Source organism: Dicentrarchus labrax, unplaced genomic scaffold (assembly GCF_905237075.1).
Source record: "Dicentrarchus labrax unplaced genomic scaffold, dlabrax2021, whole genome shotgun sequence".
Classification (NCBI taxonomy): domain Eukaryota; kingdom Metazoa; phylum Chordata; class Actinopteri; family Moronidae; genus Dicentrarchus; species Dicentrarchus labrax.
This window is the reverse complement of record NW_026136708.1, coordinates 23675259-23686475: the sequence shown is the minus strand read 5'-3', so window position 1 is coordinate 23686475 and position 11217 is coordinate 23675259. Positions and strand designations below refer to the sequence as shown.

General features: G+C 41.9%; 1 protein-coding gene and 1 long non-coding RNA gene across 4 annotated transcripts in view; one reads left to right on the top strand and one right to left on the bottom strand.

The window, feature by feature from the left end:
• mboat2b (membrane bound O-acyltransferase domain containing 2b) overlaps positions 1-10482 on the bottom strand; it is a 20047-nt gene extending 9565 nt beyond the window's left edge. Inside the window, exons 1-3 of the mRNA XM_051409159.1 lie at positions 9796-10482; positions 1604-1749; positions 919-996 (exon numbers count right to left, since the gene is read on the bottom strand). Coding sequence (XP_051265119.1) covers positions 919-996; positions 1604-1749; positions 9796-9885 — 314 coding nt within the window. The 5' untranslated portion in view covers positions 9886-10482. The remainder of the gene's footprint in view (positions 1-918; positions 997-1603; positions 1750-9795) is intronic.
• Positions 5339-6346, top strand: LOC127368443 (uncharacterized). Of its 3 annotated transcripts, none has more exons than XR_007885829.1 (3): positions 5339-5456; positions 5989-6030; positions 6094-6346. It is a non-coding gene; the product is annotated as an uncharacterized LOC127368443 (long non-coding RNA). The 3 variants fall into 3 exon arrangements; XR_007885830.1 differs by having other exon boundaries at positions 5989-6051; positions 6136-6346; XR_007885831.1 differs by lacking the exon at positions 5339-5456 and adding an exon at positions 5792-5925.
• Positions 10483-11217: the final 735 nt, after the last annotated feature.

The following is an 11217-nucleotide window of genomic DNA, read 5'->3' as shown; positions in this document are numbered from 1 at the left end:
CTCATTGCCCCCTACCGGCCCTCACTGCCCCCTACCGGCCCCTACTGCCCCCTACCGGCCCTCACTGCCCCCCTACCGGCCCCTACTGGCCCCTACTGGCCCTCACTGCCCCCCTACCCTACGGCCCTCACTGCCCCCTACTGGCCCTCACTGCCCCCTACTGCCCCCTACTGGCCCTCACTGCCCCCTACTGGCCCCCTACTGGCCCCCTACTGCCCCCTACTAGCCCTCACTGCCCCCCTACTGGCCCCTACTGCCCCCTACTGGCCCTCACTGCCCCCTACTGGCCCCTACTGCCCCCTACTGGCCCCCACTGCCCCCTACTGGCCCTCACTGCCCCCTACTGGCCCCTACTGCCCCCTACCGGCCCTCACTGCCCCCTACCGGCCCTCACTGCCCCCCTACCGGCCCCTACTGCCCCCTACCGGCCCTCATTGCCCCCTACCGGCCCTCACTGCCCCCTACCGGCCCCTACTGCCCCCTACCGGCCCCTACTGCCCCCTACCGGCCCTCACTGCCCCCCTACCGGCCCTCACTGCCCCCTACCGGCCCTCACTGCCCCCTACCGGCCCCTACTGGCCCCTACTGGCCCTCACTGCCCCCTACCGGCCCTCACTGCCCCCTACTGGCCCTCACTGCCCCCTACTAGCCCTCACTGCCCCCTACTGCCCCCTACTGGCCCTCACTGCCCCCACTGAGCTCAGTGTTGATGCTGGGAATGATTTCAGTCTGAACTCAGGCAATATAATAATTAATGGATCTGACTGCACTCAGAGGTCTATTAATGGCCGCCGCTGCTTCCTCCCCCCCGTCCTCCTCTTCCTGTGGGAGTGGACTCAGCTGACCCTGATCACCACTAATGATCTGTGATCTGAGATGTTTATGACAGACGCTGATGTGAGGACTTTCTTGGCTTACTTGTGCATGTGTTCCACTCCGGTCAGGATCATGATGCCGTAGGTGAGTCCACTCTGAACCAGGAAGTGAAGGGCGTACCTGGAAAACAAAATACACTGGAGATTCCCCTTCCAACAACGAACTGCTGACAGACTCTGAGCTCGAGGCAGCAGCGCTCCCGGAGGTCTAACGGTACCGGAGCTGTAAGCATCAGTCCGGGCAGAGTCATTGTAATCTCTGATCTTTAAAGGGATGGATCACCACCTCTGTTATGGTGGAAAGTAAAATGGCCGCCACAAAGTGTTTTTGTGGTTGTTGTTTTCATTTATTTGATCTGGTTTATCATTATGTATTATTTCACACTGACTGACTACAGGTGGAAATTAGCCTTCTGGCTAACTCAGTATTTATTGATATCCACTGTCCCTGAACTGTACAACCGAGTTTCATGCTCAAATAAAAACTAATTCTCATAAATCACCTGGGCTGCTACAATGCTAACAGCGAGCTAACGTCTGTTTATTGAACATTTAATGTTGTAAATTATTAAACAATAAACTGCTAAATGTTGAATCATGTAAACAAGCTACACAAGCTAACGTTAGCAATCCACACTTACAATCTACCATCAAATAAAATTAACTTAATGAATTGTAATTTTCTTCTTCGCTGTTAAACACTCAGAGACCGTTGAGGAGCGTCTCACCAGCCGAAGCAGAAGAGAGCGAAGTACAGTCCCAGTAAAGTGGCCACCACGTGTCTGATGAAGGGACTGGTCTTACTGGGATGAAGGAAGAGACGAAACCAGAAGGCCGACAGCAAAGCACAGAGCTGACACACCACAAAGTTCACCTGCAGACAGAACAGAGGGAGAAATCACACCTGAGGGTCCTCACAGTGCTGCAGCTCAGCTCATGTGACCAGTAGTGTTAGCAGTAGCAATATTAGCAGGGTTAGCAGTGTTAGCGGTAAAGTTAGCGGTGATGGTGGTCATTCAGTGTCAGCAGGTTCCTTACAGAGTACAGTCCTATATATATATATATATATATATATATACACAGCAGAGGTGGGAGTAAGTCACACATGTGCAAGTCTCAAGCAAGTCCGAGTCATTTTTGAGAGAGTCGAGTCGAGTCATAGAAATATAATAAGCTGGATGACAACTGTCTTAAAGTGCTGGACTTTTATTTGCAACAAATATTTCAGTGTAATATCCAATTCCTGACATTACTGCTGTGTACTGATTTAATATCCTACACACAATTATTATTGATATCGTCGCTGTTAGCAGAAACCTCTTATTGGCTAATGTAACTTTTGATTTACTGGTGACCCTTCAAGTGTTATAAGAGGAGAGATATTCCCTTGGGGAACAAGCTGTGCGTAAAATGTGTGTATGTGTGTAAAGTGTGAGTGGACGAGCGAGAGTGAGCGAGCGAGAGAAAGAGAGTGTGTGCGTGCGGATGCAGGAGTGAAATAAAGACCACGCTATCTCAATGTCAACCTGGAGCTCCCGTGTCTGTGTTTATAATTTTGGGAACAGCTGCTGTGTAACCAGCTCCTTCCAGGTCCATCGTCCAGTGCTCCGCTCCGGCCTCTACAACCGCTGCAGTCAGTGATGGTGCGTCACTTGGTTAGATTACAGGTTGCCAGGTTCGCCCACATGCAACAGGAAACATCCGATCAAAATATATATATATATTTTTGATAATTCACATATTAATAAAGGCAGCAGTGACTTGTCGAGTCATTTCATGCAAGTCTAAGTCAAGTCTCAAGTCCTGATTAGCAAGTCAAAGTCAAGTCAAGTCTTTTATCACTGTTAATCAAGCAAGTCTGGCGACTTCTCAGAATCAGAAATACTTTAATAATCCCAGGGGGAAATTACTTTTGTTACAACTCCAAATCTACGTGCAACATATTTACATACAACATATAATCATAATTAAGAACATATCTCTATATAAATATATATATTAATATATCTATATTGAGCTGCAATCATGGGAAAGACAAAAAAGCTTCCACATAGCTGAGAGAGGAGATTATTCCATCACACCTGAAGGGCCTTGGGTATAAGAAGTTTTCCAAATAATGTAATATTCCAAGAGACACCATTGGGAGCATTATAAGGAAGTTTAAAACTTATGGAACAGCTGCAAACCTGCCTGGCTGTGGAAGAAAGCCCAACATTTCATCAAGGGCCCTTAGCAACTGAGTCAGAACAACTCAGAGAAACCCCCGTGTGATTGCGAGACACCTACAGGATGACCTGATGACGGCTGGTCCAAGTGCTTCAGTGGCAACTTTAAGACGTGCACTGAATAAACAATGACTTCATGGCCGGACTCCAAGACCCTCTCTTGACCACAAGGAACATCAAACATCAACTAGAATATACCAGCAGGAATTTGGACCACCGAGTTTACAGAGACAGTTCTATGGACTGATGAAACCACACTGGAGCTGTTTGGACATTTGGACCAGCGGTATGTCTGGCGTGTGAAAGGCCAGGCTTATGACCAGAACAATACCATCCCCACGGTTAAACATGGAGGTGGGTCATTGATGATGTGGGGCTGTTTATCTGCGGCAGGAAGTGGCAATCTTGATCATGTACCTCCATGTACATCATGGATTCCCAGAAATACCTGTCCATTTTAAAGAGGAACGTAATGCCTTCTGTTGACAAATTAAACCTTGGTGATCAGTGGACTTTCCAATAAGACAATGATCTCAGGCACACCTCCAAGTCAACCAAAGCTTGGTTGAGAACAAGATCCTGGAACGTCCGAGAGTGGCCTCAGTCACCAGATTTAAAATCTCTGGTGGGATTCAAAGAAGGCAGTTTCTGTATTGAGCTCGAGACTTTTGCACGTGGAGAATGGACAAAGATTCCGATCGAGAGTCGTAAGAAGCTCATCAGCACTTACCAAAAACAATTGTTAGAAGTTCTAAAAGCTGAAGGATGATCCACAAAGTACTGAAGCTGGGGGTTGAATAATACTGTACGTGTGTCAAAGAGTTACATTCTTCATTTGAACTTCAGTTAAATCAACAATCAGTAACTCAAATATATATCAAATATTTGTTGTTATTCTACTTCGTTTAAGAATGCTTGATTCTGATTGGCTGGGAGGAAGAAATTAACTTAAAAATGCATATTGCCCGCTGACTGAGCCCAGCGTCATCAAATAGTAGATCAATACGCCGCTTGTATTTTTTATCACATACATTTCAAACATGAGGTCCATTGTACAAATACACCTTGTTTTAAAAAATGTCTAAAATGTGTCGGAAATCTATCGCAGGGTCAGTCGATACATAGTTTTGCAAGCGAGATACAATGTAGCAACTAACGTTACGTTATTAAACTAACATTAGTGATCGGATGCAGCCTTGTGTGGTTGCTATAGAAACTAATTAGCTACAGCTGATCTAACGTTATTCACCGTAGTTCTAAAGGGGACTACTTTTTGAGGGAGATGAACTCAGAGTATACATTTAATAAGCATACAATACGAATAAGAAACAGCATTATTATTATTATTATATTAAGTATTTGAATTGTTTTATTAAGTTGGCAAGCAAGAAGTAGAATAAACGGGATAATAACCTCAAGGCAGGGCAATAAACAGCTTGATATGGCCGGTGCGTGGACGGCTTACGTCTCGGGCGGTAACCTTCCACGAGCCGGGCATATCAAACTGTTTATTGCCCTGCCTTGGGGTGATTATCCCTTACTTGTTTAATGAGGTTTTTTCTCATTTATTGTCATTATCTTTCATCCACATCACTATAATGTCTTGTCCTGAGGTGAGGGGGTTGAATATTTCTGATTGCAACTGTATATATACAGTTTTTATATACAGTATATACTGTATGTGTCTTTCAGGTTATTAATATAATGAACAGAATTAACGTCAGCAGTAGTTTGTCTGTGCAGGTTTTCGCAGCAGTGATGAAAAATGGAAGTGATTAATATTTTAATTATTATTATTATTATTATGATCAGAGGTCGCGGAGATAAAAGGAGACGATGAAGACTGAAGAGAAGGCGACCTCCAGCGTAATGAACAACAGGAAAGATGGATGACAAGAGGAGTTTATTATTACTCAGAGTGTTTGTGGAGGACAAACGTCTTCTTCTTATCAAACTCAATTATTCATGTTCACAGTCCTCTGATGTGCGTATTGATCTTTGTTTCTTAACAGCTGATTGATGCTCACTATCTTTAACACTGCAGGAAATATACCACAGTGACTGCTGGAGGAAGTGCAGTGTCACAGCGCACGTTAATTAGTCAGTTACCACCTAGCTCGCTCTCTGTTGCTGCTACAGTACATTTATATACACTCCACCTTTCATTTCATCACGACTTTTGTTCCTGGAAATAGTCTGGTCCCAAATAGCTAACTAGCCTGGATCCACATTCTCGCAGTGGACAGTGAACGTCTCACAGTGGACAGAGGACGATGAACGTCTCACAGTGGACAGAGGACGATGAACGTCTCGCAGTGGTCAGTGAACGTCTCGCAGTGGACAGAGGACGGTGAACGTCTCGCAGTGGACAGTGAAGGTCTCGCAGTGGTCAGTGAACGTCTCGCAGTGGTCAGTGAAGGTCTCTCAGTGGTCAGTGAATGTCTCGCAGTGGTCAGTGAAGGTCTCTCAGTGGTCAGTGAATGTCTCGCAGTGAACGTCCAGCAGTGGACAGTGGACGTCTCATAGTGGACAGAGGACGGTGAACGTCTCGCAGTGGACAGTGAAGGTCTCGCAGTGGTCAGTGAAGGTCTCGCAGTGGACAGTGAACGACTCGCAGTGGACAGTAAAAGTCTCGCCGTGGACAGTAAACGTCTCGCAGTGGACAGAGGACGGTGAACGTCTCGCAGTGGTCAGTGAAAGTCTCGCAGTGGACAGTGGAGGTCTCGCAGTGGTCAGTGAAGGTCTCGCAGTGGACAGTAAACGTCTCGCAGCGGACAGTCAAGGTCTCGCAGTGGTCAGTGAAGGTCTCGCAGTGGTCAGTGAAGGTCTCGCAGTGGACAGTAAACGTCTCGCAGTGGTCAGTGAAAGTCTCGCAGTGGACAGTGGAGGTCTCGCAGTGGTCAGTGAAGGTCTCGCAGTGGACAGTGGAGGTCTCGCCGTGGACAGTAAACGTCTCGCAGCGGACAGTGAAAGTCTCGCAGTGGACAGTGGAGGTCTCGCAGTGGTCAGTGAAGGTCTCGCAGTGGACAGTGGAGGTCTCGCCGTGGACAGTAAACGTCTCGCAGTGGTCAGTGAAAGTCTCGCAGTGGACAGTGGAGGTCTCGCAGTGGTCAGTGAAGGTCTCGCAGTGGACAGTGAAGGTCTCGCAGCGGACAGTGGAGGTCTCGCAGTGGACAGTAAACGTCTCGCAGTGGACAGTGAAGGTCTCGCAGTGGACAGTGAACGACTCGCCGTGGACAGTAAACGTCTCGCAGCGGACAGTCAAGGTCTCGCAGTGGTCAGTGAAGGTCTCGCAGTGGACAGTAAACGTCTCGCAGTGGTCAGTAAACGTCTCGCAGTGGTCAGTCACCATTAACACAGTAACAAGCCATAATTTTAGAAATGTATTAACAGAATTAAACTTAAATTTGACAGTTTAATCAGTATTTTATGATTATTTACAGTTACAGATTTTTCATGTTATTTTACATTAGATGTAAATTCACAGGATATTTGTGTAATTTTATTAATATTTCCATGTATTTAAAAATACAGAGGAAATCTGTAAAATAAACAGATTTGTTTCCTGTTATTTGGCCCAGAGTTTGTGCTGTCAGGCAGTGTGCTGTTGGACGGTGTCTGGCTGTCTGTCAGACGCTGTGTTGTGTTTCAGTCTGACGGCAGCTGACACCGCTGAGCGACTGTGAGCGTAACATCTGATCCGCCTGTGGACAGAAACCGGCGACGCTTGTTGATGTGTCGTTCATTAATAATGAACGCCGTGTAAACTGAGCGATTACAGCCGGACGCTCTGAGGAGAACAACCACTGCCGCTGGTTCCTCCTGCGTCCACCGCCGGCCTTCGTTAAATAACAGACGACACGCTCGCTGTTAGTTAGAAACTGAGCTGTGACTAACGAGGTCAGGGCCGGACGATGGAGGACAAACACACATTATTGTTAATATTATTATTAACATTAATATTATGCTCTTTTTAAGTTGTTCTTGTGTCAGTAATGGACACATTCAACCAACAATCCTCCATGTTGGATTGAAAACTGGCAGTTTTTATGAGTTCAAAACAATCAGCAACCTCTGTGTCTGCAGTTCCTCTACCGGCCACCAGAGGCTCCCGCAGTGAGTCACACTCATTATTAACCTGAATAAACTCGTGCTAACGTCAGTTTACAGAATATAAAAGAGATTCCTCAGGTAACTCGATGAGCTTCGTGTAATCCACTCGTAGAGAGCACAGAGGAGCTCCACGGCTCTGGATCATAGTCCAGCTCCGCGGCTCTGGATCACAGTCCAGCTCCGCGGTTCTGGATCACAGTCCAGCTCCACGGCTCTGGATCACAGTCCAGCTCCGCGGTTCTGGATCACAGTCCAGCTCCGCGGTTCTGGATCACAGTCCAGCTCCACGGTTCTGGATCATAGTCCAGCTCCGCGGTTCTGGATCATATTTCTGACACTATTTTAATGTCTTTAGCCACTAACAAGTAGCTGCCCACAGTGCGCGAGTGGTTGTCAGTTACAGACAATATAATCACTGAATATCAGTAATGTTCAGTTTGGTGTTTGTATGTTTTGATAATGAAACCGAGCCCTTTACGTTCTTTAAAGGAATCTGTGCTGCTGATGAAGCATGTTTGTTATTGTTTGTGTGTGTTATAACTGTATAATAATAATAATAATATAACTGTGTAATAATAATAATAATATAACTGTGTAATAATAATAATATAACTGTGTAATAATAATAATAATATAACTGTGTAATAATAATAATATATTATGTATAATAATAATAATAAATAATAATAATATATTAAGTGTAATAATAATAATAATAATAATAATAATAATATAACTTAATAATAATAAACTTTAATAATAATAATAATACAAAAATAATAATAATACAATAATATTAATATACTTTATAATAATAATAATAATAATAATAATAATATAACTGTGTAATAATAATAATATATTATGTATAATAATAATAATATAACTTTAATAATAATAATAATAATATATTATGTGTAATAATAATAATATAACTGTGTAATAATAATAATAATAATAATAATAATATAACTGTGTAATAATAATAATAATAATAATAATAATAATATATTAAGTGTAATAATAATAATAATAATAATAATAATAATAATAATAATATAACTGTGTAATAATAATAATAATAATAATAATATATTAAATGTAATAATAATAATATATTAAGTGTAATAATAATAATATATTAAGTGTAATAATAATAATAATAATAATAATAATAATAATAATATATTAAGTGTAATAATAATAATATATTAAGTGTAATAATAATAATAATAATAATAATAATATATTAAGTGTAATAATAATAATATATTAAGTGTAATAATAATAATAATAATAATAATAATAATAATAATATATAAGTGTAATAATAATAATAATAATAATAATAATAATAATATATTAAGTGTAATAATAATAATATATTAAGTGTAATAATAATAATATATTAAGTGTAATAATAATAATAATAATAATAATAATAATAATATATTAAGTGTAATAATAATAATAATAATAATAATAATATATTAAGTGTAATAATAATAATATATTAAGTGTAATAATAATAATAATAATAATAATAATAATAATATATTAAGTGTAATAAAGTGTTTCTGATACGATTACTGGAGGAAATAATAATTAGTTGATATAATTAATATGCTGTGTGGCTAACTGACGAAGCTAACGTTAGCATGCTAATATCTGAGCTGAAAGTTAAATAAATTCTGTTTATTATTGTTTAAATCACATTTCACTAAAAATACCTGAAATTACCAACGCTGTGTGAATGAGTGAATAACGTCCGTTAGCTTAGCATATTCAGTCACTTCCTGTTTACACAGCTGGCTGCTCCTGATTGGACGGCGCTACAGATGTTTCCTAGCAACAGATTTACACATTAAAGTCTAAACATTGTGAAGCTTTAATGTTTGAACTACAGAGTTCTGCTTCCTGGCTCTCAGCCAATCAGAGCAGAGGAGCTACCTGATACATCACCTGCTGATCTGTGAGTTTATCGATCATTTCTTACTTCCTTTTATTGATCTGATTTTTATTCTATTTAGTGAATTTGATCAGTTTTAATAGTGACAGGTGAATGTGGGCGGAGCTTAAGATTAAAACGTGAATAATGATCCCAGAATGAAATGTGATGGTATTATTGATCCTGTGGTGAAATATTACAGTGATATTGATCCACTGAGTCCACATATGATCAGATATTGGAGCTCAATAAACACAATCAGTTTATATAATGAATGCTATCTCCATTATGGGGCCTATAAATATAATCAATCAGAGATTAAATGCAATCACACTGAACATCCGGTGTGAGAGCATAAAGACTCCACCGAGCCCCCATCATCAACATGGACCCGGATCAGTGAAGACCTGGACCGATACGAGGCCTCCATCCATTTTGGACCAACCACCGCCTCTCTGTGAGCCTCCTCCGCCCGCTCTCCTCCTCCCTCTCCCCGGCTCTGTGCTGCTCTCTCCGGCCGAGCATGTCGCATTTACCGCGGTGTGTGAACCACCGGCAGCCGGCGGTCTCCGCCCCGGAGCCCGGAGCCCGGAGCCCCGGAGCCCGGAGCCCCGGAGGCTGGTGCGGGTCTTACCTGGTCCAGCGGCAGGTTGGTGATCTCGCTGACCGGCTGCAGGAGGCTGGAGCCGGTGCAGGCCGTGGATCGGCTCTCTTCAGCGGCCATGGCTCCGTGTGTGCGGCCGGGTCTGCTGCTTCTGTGTCCGGCTGCAGCGGCTCAGAGGCGGCGGCGGAGGCTCCGTGATCCGCCGACTGTCTGTCTCTCTGTCTGTCTGCCTGCCTGTCTGTGTGTCTGTCTGTGTGTGTGTCTGTGTGTCCTGCTGCTGATGATGCTCCTTCCTCCTCTTCTTCCTGTTCCTCCTCCTCCTCCTCCTCCTCAGTCTGTCTGTCTCCCCCCTCCTCCCTTTCATGCCCCCTCTTTCTTCACCCCCTCACATCCATCTCTGCTCCTCCTCCCTCTTTATTCTTTTATTCTTCCTCCTTCTCCTCTACCTCCATCCTCTGTTTCTATTCTTCTACCACTGTTTCTCCTCCTCTTCCTCCCTTCAGTATGTAGTGTTTTTACTCCTGATGGATGAGGAGACAATGGGCCCCTCACAGACACTGAGGCCCCCCACCATTAATACATAATCCATTTCTCTCCCTCTGTCCTCCTGCTCCTCCCTCTTTTACTCTCACTTTCTAATCCCTCCTCTTCCTCCTCCTCTCCCTCCTCTCCCTCCTCTATGGAAGCTCATTCAGATTCTGTAAGTTAATAAAATGACAAACTTTCTCCAATAAACACATTTTATCTTCTGTTTCTTCTTTTAGTCCTTTAATCAACAAACTGCTGGTTTGTTTGTTGTTTTTCTATTTGTTTGTTGTCGTGGTTGTTTATATTTGTCTGTGGTATTTGTTTGTGTTTACATATTGAAGCATTGTTTTATCCCAATAAAAACAAAACAAATCAAACTGTAAAAAAAGAGAAAATAATAATAATATAATTTTAAAAATTCACTAAATGAAGTTTGAAGGTTTTTCAGATTTCCTGTTGAAATAATTTTTATTTTCTTTTGTAGAAAACTTCAAACAGTGAACTTTTATTATTTGTGTGTTTGAAAGTTAAATGAAAATCCTTCAATTAAATTATCAATCAAAATATATAGAATTATTAAATACAGATGTTTTAGAGATTCAAGTTTTCCTAAAGAAATATAAATTATTGTTGAAGAGTTTGATTTTAATTCTGAAGGTTTTTTTTTTTTTACAATTCCGGTTAAAAAAACTTTAACAAAAGTAGATTTTATATATATATATTTTTTTTTAATTCATCAGTTGGAAAACAAACAAAGAGCCCAGGTGCATGCTGGTCCTTCACAGAACAACAAAGAAATATTAACTTTGTGTCTGTTTCCAAATAATTTCTACACATTTCCTGCAATCACTTCTCATTAATTAATTAATTAACTCTTAATGAAAGCCAGACGTCACCTGAACACACAGAGACACATTCCTGTCA